Raw genomic sequence first — 19,740 nt, 5'->3', positions numbered from 1 at the left:
GCATTCGTTGGAAATGTCTCGGGCTCCGAGAGGTTTTTAGCAAAGAAAATTCAGGAAAAGGTAAGGGTAGGATAGGGGTAGTATAGGGTAGGGTAGGGTAGGGTACGGGGTAAGGTAGGGGTAGGGTAGGGGTAGGATAGGGGTAGAGTTGGGTAAGGATATTTGAAAGGTTACATCGAGTTTCACGCGGATGAAGTCGCGGGCGTCCGCTAGTATATTATAGAAACCTCTACCTACGTGTAAGAATTTTGAGTTTAATAGAACACTCTTTATAACAGTTTGAAAATTTTTTTTTGTGCCAAAACGCCTTATATTTTCAGAAATTATAATATTCACATAATATCTAAATACCTAATGCGTTGTGCGCGCGACGTTGACTGATGGAAATGGGGAAAAATTCAACCGACTTCCTACTCGAAAATTAACCTAAACTAAAAAGCAAAAAATAACATCTTACCTATATGCTACCTTCGGATCAGTTTGAAGGCGGTGCCAATCCAGTGTCATGTTTTAATTAAAGCCGTTTCTGAAACAACCACAGAAATTTTGTAATTTAAACGGCTTAAATTAAAACATCACTGGCTTGGCACCGCCTTCAAACTGATCCGAAGGTAGCATATAGGTAAGATGTTATTTTTTGCTTTTTAGTTTAGGTTAATTTTCGAGTAGGAAGTCGGTTGAATTTTTTTTATTAAAATTTTTATTTTTTAATTTTTAGTGTTAGCACACCTACTGAGTGTGAACACAAATGAAAAGTTATTTTCTTATAATAAGTATCTAAGTCCTAAAATCCCAATTTTAAAAATACTTCCTTAACTCATATACAAAATTTCACTCCTCCTTTATCCACACCTAATATGAATATTCAGAAAAACGTGAAAGGTGACTGTCCTCCGTCTTCATCACCAGACCTCCGATGCAGTCACAATCCATATGGTTGGAAAGTTCTCATCAATATAAAATTTATCAAGTCCAAACACAAGGTAGCTACTGTGAACCGTCGAGGAGTTCCCTTAACTCTCCTTCATCTTCGTCACCAGACCCTTAATACAGTCACAACCTATCCAGGTGGAAAGTTCTCATCAATACAAAATTTTCAAGTCAAAACACAAGGTAGCTACTGTGAACCGTCGAGGAGTTCCCTTAACTATCCTTCGTCTTCATCACCAGACCCCTAATATAGTCACAACTCATCTTGGTGGAAAATTCTCATCAATACAAATTTATCAAGTCCAAACACAAGGTAGCTACTGTGAACCGTTGAGGAGTTCTCTTAACTGTCCTTCGTCTTCATCACCAGACCCCTAATATAGTCACAACTCATCTTGGTGGAAAATTCTCATCAATACAAATTTATCAAGTCCAAACACAAGGTAGCTATTGTGAACCGTTGAGGAGTTCTCTTAACTGTCCTTCGTCTTCATCATCAGACCCTTAATACAGTCACAACTCATCTAGGTGGAAAGTACTCATCAATACAAATAAATCAAGCCCAAACAAAAGGTACCTGCTGTAAATCGTTGACGAGTTCCATCGTCTGTGTTTCGGCTCCATCATCAGACCAACTCCAAACCTTCATAAAATTGTAGTGGTTTAAAATACCTTATGGAAACACTAACAAACGCACTAGCCGTCCCTACGATTTTCGAAAGTTCCCTTCAATTTCTCCAGGATGCCATCATCAGATCCTGACATGAAAAAAATGGGACCACCCTGGAATCAAACCCTTCAAAACAAAAAAAGAATTTTCAAAATCGGTCCACAAATGACGGAATTATCGCTGGACATACATAAAAAAAAAAAAAAAAAAAAAAAACATACATACAGCCGAACGTAGAACCTCCTCCTTTTTGGAAGTCGGTTAAAAAGTGGGGTAAAAGTGTAAGAAAAAGTGAAAAGTAGGGTAAAATACAGGGAGTAATAATATTGTCAGGTTCAGTGACTGAACAATTGAATGATGATTTAAGGTCCTTAGTTTTAGAACTGGTGAAAACTGAAAATGACAAAGCTGCTCACGAGATTTATACCGCCATGTATTGTATTGAGTCAACTATTATTGTTCCGATATGTGTTTCAGTCAATGGTCTTATAGCGAAAAGCTTCGGAGCTTTCGCTTGATTTTTTTTTATTCTTTACAAGTTAGCCTCTAAGATAGAAGCGGGCTAAGTTGTTAGAAGGAGTATGAAAATCCTTTTTTCAATAATTGTATTTCAAAATTTTATTTACTTAACAGCATTTACGTAAAGTAATGTAATATAATCAATAATTATTATTCGTTACCAATAAAAAAAACTCCATCTTATTTCTTTAGTATTTGACAACGGTTTTTAAAATATATTTTAAAACATAAGACGTCATTTTTCTAGAATAATATTAAAAGTTACTAATGCAACGCTTCGTGTCGTACTGACTCGAGAATGTATTCGTTTTTGAATTTTGTATTTGAAGCGGCTACGACACCGTCGTGTTCCGTGCGCTCAACCCATATTCGGCTCACCACTGAGCACGAATTTCCTCTCAGAATGGGAGAGGTTAAGCCAATAGTCCATCGCGTGGTGGACTATTGGCCCAATGCGGCTAAGCCTCTAGGCCCCTACTCCCACCCGCATATAGATCTAGGATTAGATGACCTGTCTGTGTGAAAGCTAAATACACACCATAGACAATACAGTCTATGTAGAGACACACACTGTCATATTCAAAACAACGAGACTGAATAGCTTTACAGGCCCTAAAAGCAATTAAAATAATCAGATAATGATGATTTTATATCATAAATAATTAAACAAATAAATAAATTGCTCCACAACCGTTGTACTGCGTAAACGTAAAGCTGAGTTATGGCGCCAACACGCTCGCGCGCTGCGTGCGACAGCTGACGCGCGGCGGCCATTTTGTCGGAATTTATCGCCACCATAAAAATGTGCGGCGATTTATGCGAGCAGCCTTTGTGCAAAATACGCTGGGAATTGCCATAAACAGTGCAAATAATCTATAGTTTACATACAATTTTTACAAATAAATTGAACTGCTCGTTTGTAATTTTAAATTGAGAAGAGACGTGATAGCCCAGTGGATATGTCCTCTGCCTCCGATTTCGGAGGGCGTAGGTACGAATCCGGTTCGGTGCATGCACCTCCAGCTTTTCAGTTGTGTGCATTTTAAGAAATTAAATATCACGTGTCTCAAACGGTGAAGGAAAACATCGTGAGGAAACCTGCACATCAGATAATTTTCTTAATTCTCTGCGTGTGTGAAGTCTGCCTATCCGCATTGGGCCAGCGTGGTGGACTATTGGTCTAGCCCCTCTTATTCTGAAAACAGACTCGAGCTCAGCAGTGAGCCGAATATGGGTTTATAATGATGATGATGAATTTTAAATTAATCATCATCATTAACAACGTATACTCGGTGCATTATCGAGTACGAGTCTCTTCTCAGAGTGAGAGGGGTTAGGCTAATAGTCCACCACGCTGGCCCAATGCGGATTGGCAGACTTAACACACGTAAAATTCTCAGGTATGTAGGTTTCTTCGCGATGTTTTGTTTGAGACACGTGATATTTAATTTCTTATAATGCACATAACTGAAAAGTTGGAGGTGCATGTCCCGGACCGGATTCGAACCTACGCCCTTCGAAGCAAAGGCAGAGGTTATGTCAACTGGGCTACCACGCTGAGTCTTAGATTATTCTAAATAATTTAAATATCTAAATTTATTCTACTAATTCAAGTTTTTTTATAAAGAATATACTTTTATAACTTAAGAAATAAATAAATAAATTCCTATTCCCCTCTAACTAGTCGAAAAAGACTGTATTATGAGTGGGTACGACAATGGGGATGATGACTAGGTTTGAATATATTGATTTTTATGATACATTCGGGTAAATAGGGTCAATGTTAACTAATTTATACATAAAAAGCAAAAATTGTCTGGATATTTGCAAAATAAATGAGATTATAAAATTTCAAAATCTATTAAAAATATGTATTTTATCATAATTAAATGAAAATTCATACAGTTTTAGCTTCCTTACATTAAATGTGACATTTTTTAATATTTGAACTATAAACATAAACGCACAAATAACAAAGATATTAGTAATTTTGTTTGAACGCACATACAAATCTAACGATCATTACCTACGACGTCATTAGTTCGTGCCATTTTGTATGGGCCGTTTTTCAGGCATCCGCGGCAGCGCCGCAAATCTGACCCTTTAAATCCCTGTAGCTCCGAAAGTAATGATCGCAGGTACCCTGTTACTTTTACAAAATTGCTTTACTATTAGTATACTCTTAATTTATATACAATTAAAAAAATTGTCATCATCCCTATTGACCAACGGGGAGAGGATCGAACCAACACCCCCCGGTGATAAGTCCCACTGCTTACCGTTGATCTATTGATGTTCTACGTGTTTGTGAGGTTATAGGGATAACTTTTATTGAACCGATTTTGAAAATTCCTTTACCAGTAGAAAGCTACTGAAACCGCGCAGCGTTTGCTAAGTATATTTATTTAATATGACCAAGGCGGCTGGTCAATGAGCGAATTATTCTCTAAACTATCATTGATCATCATCATCACATCAGCCGATGGAGTCCACTGCAGGACATAAGCCTCTTGTAGACACTTCCAAACATCACGATACTGAGCCGCCTGCATCCAGCGAATGTCTGCGACTCGCTTAATGTCGTCAGTCCACCTGGTGGGGGGTCGACCGACACTGCGCTTACTAGTGCGGGGTCGGTATTCCAGCATTTGGGACCCCAACGTCCATTAATGCTCCTTCTAATTAAATGACCTATTATCTCAATTGCACCATCAATTCATCACTTACCATCAAGATTGCTTTTAATGAAAGATCTTTAACTTACTGTCAAATAAAAATGAAACACAAAACCACATTCATAATATTTAATTTATTAATTATTATCCTTACTCAAATAAAATCCATTTTATATGAATAATTTAAGATTAATAAAATTATTTAATTAATTAATTATAAAATACGGCTAAAACTCACGTGATATAACGTCGTAGTGTGCCCGACTAGATTCAAACGCATACGGGGCCCTTAGTCATGAGCTTGTTCTAGCAACGCGGCAAGAATAATAAAAAAACTATAGCACTAATTACATTAATTAAATAATTTTAAATTCACAAATTACAATATTATATTATATAAAATACATTAAATACCATTATTTCATACAATTATAATTACTAATTAAAAAAATAATACGCAGAATACCATATTATATCTTACAATATATACTTTTAAAATGCTGTCTTTTTAATCCGACTTCCAAAAAGGTAGAGACTAGACCTAACCAAATATTTGTTTTTTTTTAAGAACCAGCCAATCAGCGCCTCGCGTTCTGACGCCATGTTTGCAAAGTTTACTTTTCATTTCACACTTTACCTATTTAATGATATATTTTGTGGTGACATTGTAAGTCGGTTTATTGAAAATTATTTATATTACAACATAATGCACCATCAACTAAGATTCATAATTAAAACTAAGAACACAATATATCTTATTTTGTATTCTTGTGTATCAAGGCTCCAGACTTTTATTAACTGTTTAGTAATTATTTTATGTATTCTACTAAGTAATGGATATCACAATAATTCATGTCCTCATGTACTTGACATTTTTGAAGTGAAACTTCTTTACGCACGGAGAATGAGTTACGAAAATTGTAATCGGGCGATGCGTGCTGCCATCTGTGAAACAGTGTTTGTTATTTTAAACTACCAGTAGATGGCGTTCTTACAAATCTTTGAAACAATCCCTTCTTGTAGTTTAAACTGTTGCGATGCAGTTATGCCTGCGGCTCATAGATGGCGCTATGTTTATTATTTTGAAGATTTTTTGATAGAAATTTTACTTCAGTGTCTACAGTAGACTCGCTTTTTTATTATTTAAACATCTCATCTAATTACGTTACAAGATTTTCGGTTGTTTTACAAATTTTAGAACTTTACTCATATTACAAATATCCCGAAAATCTTTCTTTTTTATGTATGAATAATTATTAGTTACCATTGAGTTAATTTTTCTTGAAAATGTCATTAAGTAGTAACTATTAAAGACGTTTCATAAAGTTAAATTTTAACAGTGTTTTACAAATCAAAATAAATCAACAAAATACATACCAATAGGAAATTCAAGGGAAAATATCTGGCCTTAATTCAAATCACAAGCATAGACCTAAAGTAGTACAACTTCTGAATAGTAAACCTAGCTATTTTATTTTAACTGACTTTATGGCTTTGAGTTCTACCGCTTTTGAGCATTTAAACCATTTTTTTTAAATTATTTTATTGGTAAAATTATTGACTGTCAGGGGTTCCGTTTCTTTTATAATTGGCTATTTGACAGTTGAAACAACGATGAAATATGAAATGTCTCGGATGATAGCTTATAGGTAAACAATAATTATTAAGTACAATATTTTTTGCACCTTAAAATACTAGTTTTAATGGATACCCGGCACGGTGAATCTATGGAATGCTAAGATATTCGTTTATCAAGTATAAAAATATTTCATTTTTGCAAAATAAAGTTTTGAAATTTTTGTCGGTGGCTTACAAAAACCGGAACAGCTGGTCAGTTGGTCACGTGACCAACGCTACTACTACTAGTAAAAGTGTCAGTTATGACACTACTAGTAAAAGTGTCAGTTATGACACTACTAGTAAAAGTGTCAGTTATGACACTTTTACTAGTAGCGCCGTAATTAAAAACTAATATTTAGCTTATTTGAATAAAATTAGTAATCTTTATCCAAATAAGCAAAATATTCATCACAGTAATTTAATTTTGGACAAAATTATCCTTAACATCCGATTGCTTTTAATGAATATTATAGCAGATATCGTGGTTTAAAATTATTCCGAAAAAAAAAATATATTTAAATCTATACTAATATTATATAGAGGTAATGTTTGTGAGGTTGTATAGGGTAATTAATATCTGGATATAGTGAACCGATTTTCATAATTCTTTAACCACGAATGTGAATGTTATAGACACAGATTAAAGAATAATGGATATGATCTTTATGAGTTTCACAGGCTTCACTGCGCGGCTTGTAAAGACTAATTCTGTATCATTCTCTATTGTGTGGTTATAGACTAAATTGTATCCCCGTGTTTCCATCGGAACAGGAACTACGCGGGTGAAACCGAAAAAAAAAATTAAAATATTTTTCCAAAAACTGTCAAGTAGCCAATCGAAGTTCTTCGTGTGCAGTATTTGTACAGTTATCTACAGTTTACAATGCGCGCCCTTGCGCGGTATGCTGGCGTAGGGCGCGGGGTGCGGGTACAGTCGTCGACGCGACTTGAAGTCCACCAGGTCCTGGATCTTGACGGGCTGAAACACGTGGAGGGGTGAGTAGACGTGACAGGTAAATTGTACGTAGTGACGGGTAAGTTGCACAAAATGACGGGTAAAATATACAAAGTGCCGGTAAGGTGTAAAAAATGACGGGTAAGTTGCACTAAGCGACGGGTAAGTTGACCAAAATGACAGGTAAGTTGTATAAAGTGAAGGGTAAGTTGTAGAAATTGCACAAAGTGACGGCTAAGTTGTACTAAGTGACGGGTAAGTCGCACATAGTGACGGGTAAGTTGCACAAAATGACGCGTAAGTTGTACAAATTGTACAAAGTGACGGGCAAGTTGCACAAAGTGACGGGTAAGTTGCACAAAATGACGCGTAAGTTGTACAAATTGTACAAAGTGACGGGTAAGTTGCACAAAGGGACGTGTAAGTTGCACAAAGTGACGGGTAAGTTGCACAAAGTGACAAAGTGACTTTGTGCAACTTAGCCGACATAATGACGGGTAAGTCGCACATAGTGACGGGTAAGTCGCACATAGTGACGGGTAAGTCGCACATAGTGACGGGTAAGTCGCACATAGTGACGGGTAAATATTGAAACTCCACACGCTATTCAATCATATAACGAAAGAAGTCTTGTTGTTCTGCGGGAGAATGCAGAATACAGAAGATTGTATATGCGTACCTCTCGCGAGTTCTCCGTCTTCTCCTGAGACTCGTACTGCTTCCCGGCGCCGCCCTCTGCCGTCGACACCACGTACACGGACAGCTTCTGTCGGTCCGCCGACTGGGGGCTCACGTGTTTCTGGAAACGAATACATTTAATTCATGTAGATCACTAAATTATTTTTTTTTCATTTCCAACTTTGACTGAAACGCCTATCGGAACATTTGGGAGAGTCAACTTATTTATTTATTTGTAACTAACAGCGTTTAACAAAATATGTACAAAAAATATAAAATAAACAAATAATAAGACCACATACAGTTACAAAGAAAGTTACAATAAATGAATGAACACTGTTAATAAACACTTTTAGTAGCAAAAATTACGCATAAATTTACGCTGTTTTAGTCACTTTTATTGAAAGTAAATACAGTTCAGGAGTGTGTTTCGAAACAAAACACAAGATTAGTCCGGTGATATTATAAAGTGTTATTATTGGAGATCCACTTATTGGTCAGACTTATTGGTCATTTTGACGGCCTCCGTGGCGCAGTGGTATGCGCGGTGGATTTGCAAAACGGAGGTCCTGGCTTCGATCCTCGGCTGGGCAGATTGAGATTTTCTTAATCAGTCCAGGTCTGGCTGGTGGGAGGTTTTGGCCGTGTCTAGTTACCACCCTACCGACAAAGACGTACCGCCAAGCGATTTAGCGTTCCGGTACGATGCCGTGTAGAAACTGAAAGGGGTGTGGATTTTCATCCTCCTCCTAACAAGTTAGCCCGCTTCCATCTTAGACTGCATCATCACTCCATCAGGTGAGATTGTAGTGAAGGGCTAACTTGTAAAGCATAAAAAAAAAAAAAATAATCTTGCGCGTATTTTCACTTGAGTTTTACACTTTTATTAGTTAGTTGCACGTATAATTACGGGTAAATATTGACTTGTTATACTTTAATTCGTAAATAGAAACAGAGTCAGTGTACGCTTGGACAGCTGTCAGCTGTATCAGCTGTATCAGCGTATGTCAGCTGTCAGCTTATTGTTGTAAGTACCCACCTTGAAGAAGTCGATGAGTTCTTGTTTAGTGACAGTGTTGAGCTCGTCCACCTCCACGTGCGGCCGGTCGAAGTTGTACACCTGGCGACACCAAATATATTGAATATCTACTATATAAAAATAAGTCGGGTTTTCCTTCCTGACGGGGTTAATAAGTCGGGGTTTCCTTCAACTCCAATCCGCTATAACGCTCGCTTTAACGCACGAACCGATTTCCACGGTTTTGCATTCGTTGGAAAGGTCTTGGTGAGGTTTATAGCAAAAAAAATTCAGGAAAAATTTCAACTTAGAGTAGGGGTAGGGTAGGGGTAGGGTAGAGGTAGTTGAAAGTTTACATCGAATTTCACGTGCACGAAGTCACGGGCGTCCGCTAGATTAATAATATATTAAAAAAAATCAACCAAATGCGCCAACTATGAGCAACAGTTTCTTGAAGTGTACTCAAATAGATTGTTGGTGAATGTAATACGAAAAGTGTAATCAGGCGAGGCTTACGCGTTAGATCATTGATCTTATACTTTGACAGATAACGTCTAGCGAGACAGGTCCTTATGTAATTAGTCTGAGATAAAAAGGCATTTGGATGCTTGCTGCCATCTACAGGCACAGTGAAACAGTGTTTGCTATTTTAAACAATAGATGGCGTGCTTAGAGAACTTTGAAACAAACCCTTTTTGTACAAGATGCAGTTATGCCCGAGGCTCATAGATGGCGTTTTGTTTTATATTTTTGAATAAAGTTTTACTTTAGACATGTGGTCTTGAACACACTTGCTTTTTTTATAATAAACTGATTTCGATTTCTAGCCTTTTTGTGTTAGTTCTTGTAAGTCACAGAAAATAAAATCTATTCAGCAAGATATTTCAAGGAAATTCAATCATTTTGGGCTTACCTGCGCAGTGATCTCGCTCCACAGCTGCGACGCCTTGCTGGAAAGGCGCTTGGGCCTCTCGAGGCGCTGCGCCGCCAGGGACGAGCGGTGCTTCAGGAACTCCTCTTCGGTCATCTTCTCCAGGTAATCCTGATGAGATCAAAAATTGCCTGTTAAGCTGGTTGTATATGGTCGCTATTTTTACTAAGGAACTATTGAAATGATGGTATGGAGTGGAGGCGAGATGGGCGCGTCACAAGCCGAACGCGCTCATCGATTTACAAGATGTCAAAAAAGTTAATTTGTCACGATGAAACATTCACTATTGGGATAATTTTCCTGTCTAGATTAATAATAAATTGTATTTTTGACACTAGATAGCGGGGTTTTGTGTATTAGTTACCTTAACATCACATTTAGGAACATCATTCGCTAAGTCGTGCAATACAAGATTTTAGGTATCAGCGATAACTCCCACCCATCTGAAGTCACCTCACGTGTCTTAATTTTAGAACTTTATATATGACTTGCCCATAGGGACAACCACAGCTCATTTCGGAGACGATATATTGCATCCTACTATACCTAAAAGGTAAAAATTAAAATGATTTTAAAACCCCGCTATTTCCTACAATATTTTCCATAGAAAATTGAATGGTGAGTGAAATCAAAGAATTGATTGATAGAAATCGTGATAGTCCTGTGGATATGAAATCTGCCTCCGATCCCAGAGGGTGTAGGTGCGAATCCGTTCCGAGGCATGCACCTCCAACTTTTCAGTTGTGTGCATTTTAAGAAATTAAATATCACGTATCTCAAACGGTTTTGTTTTTGTTTTTTTAAAAAAGAATATTTGCCATATCTTTTATAATATGACCAATATTTCCATTCCCCTCCAACTAGTCAGGAAAGACTGTGCTAGGAGTAGGTACGACAATAGACTTTAATGGAAAAGCTACATTAAATCTTTATAATGTAAAGCCGTGAAGCCGTTGTGAGCCGTGATAGCCCAGTGGATATGACCTCTGCCTCCGATTCCGGAGGGTGTGGGTTCGAATAGGGTCGAGGTATGCACCTCCAACTTTACAGTTGTGTGCATTTAAGAAATTAAATATCACGTGTCTCAATCGGTAAAGGAAAAATATCGTGAGGAAATCTGCATACCAGAGAATTTTCTGTGTGTGAAGTCTGCCAATCCGCAATAGGGATGATGACAGTTTTTTAAATTGTATATGAATTAAGAGTATGCTTATAGTAAAGCAAATGTAAAAGTAACAGGGTATCTGCGATCGTTACTTTCGGAGCTACAGGGATTTAAAGGGTCCGATTTGCGGCGCTGCCGCGGATCTCTGAAAAACGCGGATACATACAAAATGGTACGCACTTATGACGTCGTAGGAAATTAATGATCGTTAGATTTGTATGGGCGTTTAAACAAAATTACTAATATCTTTGACCTTATTTACCCGAATGTATCATAAAAATCAATATATTCAAACCTAGTCATCATCCCCATTGGGCCAGCGTGGTGGACTATTGGCCTAACCCCTCCATTCTAAAAGCAGACTAGAGCTCAACAGTAAGCCGAATATGGGTTGATAATGACGAATGATAGATAGTAATAGCATGGGCATCGAACCTGCGAGCCCGCGATGAAGCTCTCGATCCTGTCCTCCAGGTAGGCGGGGTGGCGCTCGCTCTGCACGATGACGCGCAGCCCCTGCACGCCGTTGGAGCGCCGCACGCCGCTGAATACTATGTAGCCCAGTTGCTCCTGCGGGCAAATTATGTCTAACTAGCTGACACTGGGCGTGGTTCCCGTTCCCGAAGGAATACGGGGATAATGTATAGCCTATAGCCTTCCCCGAGAAATGGGCTGTCTAACACTGAAAGAATTTTTCAAATCGGACCAGTAATTCCTCAGCTTTATAATATTAGTAGAGATGGAATACGGTCTAAGGTCGAGGATCGAGTTAAGGACGCTCGGCTTCCGGGTGTGGATTTTCATGCTACTCCCGACAAGTTAACCCGCTTCCATCTTAGACTGCATCATCACTTACCATCTGGTGAGATTGTAGTCAAGGGCTAAGTTGTAGAGAATAAAAAAAAAAAACGAGTGTGCCACACGACTGAAGTAAAAATAAAAATCCAAGCGCCATCTATAAGCCTCAGGCTTAACTGCATCGCAAAAGATACTTGAAGCGTATAAAAAGGGATTGTTTCAAAGTTCTCTGAGCACGCCATCTATTGGTAGTTTAACATACCAAACACTGTTACTCTACGCCTGTAGATGGCGCTCTATACCTGCGTCCGCAGCACGTGGAAGCACGGCTCGCTGAGCGCCTGCGCGAGCAGCTCCAGCGTGACGTTGGCGCGCGTCTGGCGCACGCCGCACGCGTAGTACAGCGACGCGCACGACGACTTGTGCACGGCGTTCTCCGTCTCGCGCAGGTACCACGCGCCTGCACACACACACGCAACAGTCGATCAGAATACAAGTCTTAAACACTTCAATAGTGAATCAAATAGAAGCCAATTGAGGACACTTGAATAATGAACAAAATCGAAGTCAATCGACACATGAATAGTGAATCAAATTGAATTCAATCGTAGACCCTTTGAATAGTGAATCAAATTGAAGTCAATTGTAGACACTTAAATCAAATAATGCCTATAGTAGACTACTATTGAATAGTCACTATTCAATAGTGAATCAAATAGAAGTCCATCGTAGACACTTGAATAATTAACAAAATCGACACTTGAATAATCAAACTGAAGTCAATCGTGGACTCTTTGAATAGTTAATCAAGTGGAAGTCAATCGTGGACTCTTTGATTAGTGAATCAAATTAAAGTCAATCGTAGGCTCTTTGAGTAGTGAATCAAATTGAAGTCAATCGTAAACACTTGAATAACAAATGAAATAGAAACCAATTGCAGACTTTTGAATAGTGACTCAAGTCGAATTCAATCGTACATACTTGAATAATGAATCAAATATACTAAAATCATTATTAAATTTAACATTTGAAATGAATTATGAAATGAAAAGAAATATATTAATTTGTCTTATTACACATAAATATAATCTTATGTGTAAGATGGGACGTTTTGAGGAAGTCGGGAGCATTTATAAATGTCACTAACCTTTCTCTATTTCGACTTCTCTATAGAGCAGGAGTTGCTGCGCGAGCAGTGGTGTGGCGTCTTTTGGTAATCTATAACAATATAATTATGTCGACTTTTACAAAATCGTAATTTGCCGGCCAATTTACTAATATCGACGTGTGTTACTCACCTAATATAATTAACATCAAATCATCATCATCATTTTCCTCATCATATTATATCCTGTGTACTTACAATACACACAACTAATTAAGACATGTCCTAATTTGTATGGAGGCTGGGTCTTTATTCCGAGTGTCAACTAAGCAAAACAAATTATTTTGATCTTACCCAAAATAAAACATTTTTGGAACCCGCCTTTTTTTCAAATTGATAAAATAAAATGCATTTTTTTTCATGAGCTGACAACATTAATTAAGAATGTTTATCATGGCAACATGCTTGTAACTCACACCCTGACAGATTGTCAGTGATCTTCGCGTAGTAGCGTTCGTCAATGGCGTTTTTAAAGCAATTTAAGGATTTTTTTTTGTTTAATGCTTCTCTGTCTACGATTTAATGTTCCTTTTTAACTTGTGTCTTATTGACATTTGTATATTATATGACATTGACAGCTTACACCGGATATGAATTCAATTCCAGGTGTTTTTATTGGCTGTTTTGTAAACTTTTACTGTATTGTCTATGTTTAATTGTAGACAAGAGAGCGAAACAAAAAGAAATCTAATTAATGCGGGTTCCAAAAATCCAGAAAATTATTTTTTCAACAGCAATTTGTATCTTCTATCCGTAAAAAATACTATCGATATGCTTATCAATTATAAATAACAAAGGCCCATTTTAGGACATGACCTTTCAATCACACGTGTAATTTTAACACAATCAAACATCGATACCTTAGACTCAGATCATATACTGACAGGGGTAACGTCTACCAAGGCAGGTTCTGTGCTAATTGGTCTGAGGTTAAAATAGACTGATGATGAAGTGACATGCGCATGAACTCGTTCGCGGGTCGATGCGACACGTACCTGTCCTCTATGGCCGTCGCGATGGCCAGCGCCCTCTCGCGCGTGATGTTGCCGAACATGAGCCCCTCCACGTGCACCTTGCGCACGAGCCGCGCCGCGAACTCGTTCAGTTGCTCCGCCGTTATGTCTGCACACACGAACACACGTTTTAATACAGAGTGAAGTTTTATGAAGTAATTTTTACGTATGCTTGACTTGGGGAGTAAGTTGGCGAATGCGTTATGAAAAATGTAATAAAACTAGAAGTTGTTAACCGTTTTATACACCACTAGCCGAAAGCACGCGGTTTCACCTGCGTAGTTTCCGTTCCCGTAGGAATACGGGTGTAATATATAGCCTATAATATATATAGGGTATAATATATAATATATAATATAGAATATAATATATAATATATAGCCTATATAATATATAGCCTATATATATATATATATAAACTTCCTATTAAACTGTTTAACACTGAAAGAATTTTTTAAATCGGACCAGTAGTTCCTGAGATTAGCACGTTTAAGCAAACAAACAAACTCTTCAGCTTTAGATAGATTCAACTACACAAAAAGGCATTTTTACGGAGCTTTTTACACGGCGAGAACGATTACAACTATGAAATATCGATTCTATAAAGACAGTTCTTATAAACGCGTTAGACCATTGATCTTCGTAGCGTCGCAGGTCCTTGTGTAATTAGTCTGAGATAATAAGCCATTTGAGGTGCGTGCTGCCATCTACAGGCACAGTAAAACAGTGTTTTGTTTATTTAAACTACCAATAGATGGCGTTCGTAAAGAACTTTAAAACAATCCCTTTTTGTATACTCAAGAAACTGTTGCGATACAGTTATGCCTGAGGCTCATAGATGGCGTTGTTTTATTTTTAAATGAAGTTCTACTTCAATCGTGTGGTCTAAACAGCACATTCCTTTTTTGGAGTGTGCAACATTTATTACATAAACGAAATTTAATAGACGAAAACGTAAGATAACAATCTTACGAATTGATAATTGAATGAATCATTACGAGGACTATTATTTGACGACCAAAGCGCGACTCCGTGACTCCGGAGTAGTGAGTTCGATTGCCACAACTGCAAAATATGACACCACCCACAATAATGAGACTCTTACTATCGTAAAGTTTAATTAAAGAGTCCTTATTCCATCTTTTCTACTCCATTTTATATCTGTACCGCCTTGGTATAGCATTACTTTGGTGCCCGTTATCCTTTGCAAACTACAAAAAACATCTCCCTGTATAGTAGTTAACTTTGAATCATCCGGACATATGTCTCGACCACGGAAGTATAAAGCCTACAGTTCATGCGAATTAACTCGACACCTGGCTCGAATGAGGCATGGATGCGTTTGGTGGCCAGGTGTCAATTTAATGCGCACGGGTTATACTAACTTTCAGCGGCTTCCACAAGTTGACTGCGAGTCCACACTAGGTCGGACAGGCTGAGCGCTTGCTGGTACACAGCGTGCTGGAACAATAATATTCATTGTAACGAATGGAACCACACCTGCCGGTCTATTCACTAACTTTGGCATGATTAACATCAAATCAATACCAACTATTAACCGCATTTTTCGTATTTTTTAAAGGCCATTGTTAATCAAAATTACAACGTCAACCTGGCAATATGCAAACTTACTCAATGATATCCATTAAGGGTTGAGAGTAGAAAGTGGATGTCATTTTTATCTATAATCTATTATACACTGAAATGTCTTGGAACGCTATTCACTTAGCAATTATATATTTAGTTTTATAGACATAGACTATGGCTTACATTAGGACACTGGTTAGTAATGATCAGTTAGCATTAAACAGTTTTAATAAACGCGTTAGATCATTGATCTTATACTTTGACAGAGGGATAACGTCTAGTCTAGCGAGTCGGGTCCATATCTAACTAGTCAAAGGGTTAAATTATAAAATGGTCTATGGGAAAATAAAGCTAGGGAACCTCTGGTCTAGCGAGTTAGGTCCATATCTAACTAGTCAAAGGGTTAAATTCTAAAGTGGTCTATGGGAAAATAAAGCTAGGGAACCTCTGGTCTAGCGAGTTAGGTCCATATATAACTAGTCAAAGGGTTAAATTCTAAAGTGGTCTATGGGAAAATAAAGCTAGGGAACCTCTGGTCTAGCGAGTTAGGTCCATATATAACTAGTCAAAGGGTTAAATTATAAAGTGGTCTATGGGAAAATAAAGCTAGGGAACCTCTGGTCTAGCGAGTTAGGTCCATATATAACTAGTCAAAGGGTTAAATTATAAAGTGGTCTATGGGAAAATAAAGCTAGGGAACCTCTGGTCTAGCGAGTTAGGTCCATATATAACTAGTCAAAGGGTTAAATTATAAAGTGGTCTATGGGAAAATAAAGCTAGGGAACCTCTGGTCTAGCGAGTTAGGTCCATATGTAACAAGTCTGTGGGTAAAGGCGATGGAGTCACCTGATACGGCTGCTCGGCCTCGAAGTTCTTGATGGCGCGGATGTGGCTCTCCTTCATGATGTGGAACCGCTGCGGGTCCGCCGTGAACTGCACCACGTGCTCGATCAGCTTCTCCAGCAGCACGTGCTGCTTGTCGTCGTAGCCGTCTACCGTTATCTGGAGGCGATCAGCACGAGTGCTACAATGGCTAGTTACGTGCAGTGGCATTCAATACTTTTTCTAATACGTACATAAGCGTCTGTGGATGTGGATTAACACATATGCTTTTTTTTGACGTTGCGCAGTGCGCAGTGGTATGCGCGGTGGATTTACAAAACGGAGGTCCTGGGTTCGATCCCCGGCTGGGCAGATTGATATTTTCTTAATTTGTCCAGGTCTGGCTGGTAAGAGGCTTCGGCCGTGGCTAGTTAGTTACCACCCTACCGGCAAAGACGTACCGCCAAGCGATTTAGCGTTCCGGTACGATGTCGTGTAGAAACCGAAAGGGGTGTGGATTTTCATCCTCCTCCTAACAAGTTAGCCCGCTTCCATCTTAGACTGCATCATCACTTACCATCAGGTGAAATTGTAGTCAAGGGCTAACTTGTAAAGAATTAAAAAAAAGGGCTACTTTTCATCCCGGAAAAATCAATGATTCCCGCGGGATTTGTGAAAAAGAGATATTCACGCGGATAAAGTCGCGGGCGTCCGCTAGTTTTCCGTAGCCAACGCCATGCTAAAGCCTGTGTATCTGGTGCAGTACTCACGCTGAGGCCGTACTTGGCGTTGCCGACGCTCCAGCGCAGGCCGGCCAGCTCGGCGGCGTACGCGAACTGCTGCAGCGAGTCGCGCAGCAGCAGCACCCACACCGACGTCAGGTTGCAGCTGGCGGGGTCGGCGTACGCCAGCGGGCTGGCGAGGCATTCAGGTATAATGGACCTTATTATTGGGTACGTAAAGATCACAATAGTTGGTACATCACGTAACCGTGAGTACTTGACAGATTGCCAAGAAATACTATATCCGAGCTGAATGTGTCGCAGCTGTGGTCGATGTACTAAACGATAAGTCAGAACCGTTTGATTTAATACTGGTGTAAAGCAAGGGGATGCCTTTTAGGCTCGTTGGCGCTAATTTATTACGGCAGCGATGAAGATATACTTAAACACAGCGAAGGTATCAAAAGGTCTTTAATTACTAGGCAGTTTTACAACAATAATATCACAAAGGTTATACGCAAGTCAAACGTAATAATCGAACGCACCGAGGAGCCTAAACTGGTGACCCCGACGTGATCTGAACACGCAACCTTCTGTCACCTTATCTGCAGTATCTTTATCTGCAAGCTCTGAAAGTATATCCAGCTCAAGCAGCTGGAGCAAGTAAGCAGCTTTCGTTACCCGGGATCCATACTGAATTCACAGAATAATATTGAAGCGGAAGTGAATCCCGGCTAATCGCTGGAAACAAGTGTTTCTACGACCTTAGGAAGTTCTTGTGTACAGAACTCTTATAAGACCGATTGTAACCTATGCATGCAAAACCTGAGCCCTCACCTTTGCGGAAGAAAATAAATTAGCAATTTTCAAGAGGAAAGTGCTTCGCAAAATATTTGGGACGCTAAGAACCAGACGGAACCAATCACCATAGAATGAACCACGAATTAGAAAACCTAGTGAAAGACGAAATAATAGTGTGACATTGTAAAGCCCAACGTCTTCAGTGGCTAGGGCACGTAAACAGGATGCCTAGAGGGCCTAAAGTAATGACAAAATGGAGACCACAGGTAAAAAGATAAGGAAGACCTAAAAAAAGATGGCTAGACTGTGTTCAATAAGACTTGCAAAAAATGGGATAATAGAATGAATGGAGAAAAGTGGTAGAGGAGGCCAATATAATAATAATAAGTAAGTAAGTATATCCGAGTTGAATAGTATATATTTTGAAGGTTGTTGTAATACCTCACCAAATCCAAAGTGATGAAAGCCTTCGGCAGCATGAACTCGTTGTCCCTCTTGTACCACAGCCTCATTAACGGGGTGTCCTGCAATAGGTGAATATCTTTATTTTAAGAGATTTTTCGCAGTGCGAATATTCCTCTGTAGCGTGCCTTATATTCAATCACAAATACCGTTTGCAGTGAACCCTAAGCAGGCAAACTGCTAGGTAAACATTTTCTGTAAGAACGTTCGCTTCGATGTTAAGTTAAGGCAGTCGTTCCTAACTCGTCCTTACCAACGCTCGTGTTCTAGTTTATTCATTATAACCAGTCCGCTTAAGTAAGACATTTTATGTATCTTAAAGTTATGTCATTCGTGTGTGTTAATAAACATTAATTAGTTCATCTACTTGGTTTATTATTGAATTCCTGACAGAGGCACGCATTAACCTTCTGTAACCTATCAATCAAATCCAATTGCCACAATAATCATTTCTATATCCTCTCTGTTATGATTCTTATGATATTAACTTTATAATAATACATAGATTGACATGGTAAAGATATTAGATTAAACGGTAAGAACAAATGACCGTGACTTACCTTGATGATGACGGGTGCGATGGTGTCAGTGGTGGGGTCCGGACTCTTCTCCAGGTCCAGCTTGGTCGGTATGAACTCGTTGGGGGGCGGGAGGTGAAGCTCTTCCGTTGGCTTTGCTGCTTTCCACTCCTGGAATGGAAATTAACAATTCATTTGTCTTGAGTTCTTAATCCTCTCTTAAAAACAAGAAGATTGTAACAACTTGAGAGTGTCAATAGCTTATCCAAATTCAACTTACGTTCAGCCTCGCCTCTTCTATATCCTCCTGCAGATACTTGGTCCCGTACCATCGCTCGGTGTTGGTGCATTTGTGCTCGAAACATCTACAACGCAATAGATTACTTGTCAAAGCTCAAACTATCGTAAGTGGTTTGCATAAGACGAATGTTTTAACATTCAACCCTTTAGCGCACGGTTCTTTAAATTAAACGTAGGATTAGAAAGTTGGGCGATGATTGCGGGTCCTCATTTTGCTCTAGTCTTGACTTATCAGAAGATATTGATATTAGTATCATTTGTGCAAGAAATAATTTTCAAATAAGAGGTTCTGAGGTTTCTCAGTTCATTTCTGTAGATTAAGAACAACTTAGGACCTAAGACAATACCATGCGGAACACCGTGTAAAAATATTAAGGTTTTTGCTTATATA

General features: G+C 38.7%; 1 protein-coding gene across 2 annotated transcripts in view; it reads right to left on the bottom strand.

Annotated features, from left to right (window-relative positions):
* Nucleotides 1-4,909: 4,909 nt before the first annotated feature.
* Nucleotides 4,910-19,740, bottom strand: part of LOC112045690 (insulin-degrading enzyme) — a 33,817-nt gene continuing 18,986 nt past the window's right edge. For both annotated transcript variants that reach the window (XM_024081973.2, XM_052889561.1), the window contains exons 13-26: nucleotides 19,330-19,414; nucleotides 19,092-19,220; nucleotides 18,511-18,593; nucleotides 17,317-17,461; nucleotides 16,571-16,726; nucleotides 15,523-15,598; nucleotides 14,120-14,246; nucleotides 13,107-13,177; nucleotides 12,262-12,419; nucleotides 11,597-11,731; nucleotides 9,979-10,107; nucleotides 9,087-9,167; nucleotides 8,049-8,168; nucleotides 4,910-7,393 (exon numbers count right to left, since the gene is read on the bottom strand). In XM_024081973.2, coding sequence (XP_023937741.2) covers nucleotides 7,286-7,393; nucleotides 8,049-8,168; nucleotides 9,087-9,167; nucleotides 9,979-10,107; nucleotides 11,597-11,731; nucleotides 12,262-12,419; nucleotides 13,107-13,177; nucleotides 14,120-14,246; nucleotides 15,523-15,598; nucleotides 16,571-16,726; nucleotides 17,317-17,461; nucleotides 18,511-18,593; nucleotides 19,092-19,220; nucleotides 19,330-19,414 — 1,603 coding nt within the window. In that variant the 3' untranslated portion in view covers nucleotides 4,910-7,285. The remainder of the gene's footprint in view (nucleotides 7,394-8,048; nucleotides 8,169-9,086; nucleotides 9,168-9,978; nucleotides 10,108-11,596; nucleotides 11,732-12,261; nucleotides 12,420-13,106; nucleotides 13,178-14,119; nucleotides 14,247-15,522; nucleotides 15,599-16,570; nucleotides 16,727-17,316; nucleotides 17,462-18,510; nucleotides 18,594-19,091; nucleotides 19,221-19,329; nucleotides 19,415-19,740) is intronic.

The sequence above is a fragment of the Bicyclus anynana genome, chromosome 26 (genome assembly GCF_947172395.1).
Source record: "Bicyclus anynana chromosome 26, ilBicAnyn1.1, whole genome shotgun sequence".
In the NCBI taxonomy this organism is placed as follows: Eukaryota; Metazoa; Arthropoda; class Insecta; order Lepidoptera; family Nymphalidae; genus Bicyclus; species Bicyclus anynana.
The sequence above is the reverse complement of the archived record's forward strand: the minus strand, read 5'-3'. Positions and strand labels throughout refer to the sequence as shown.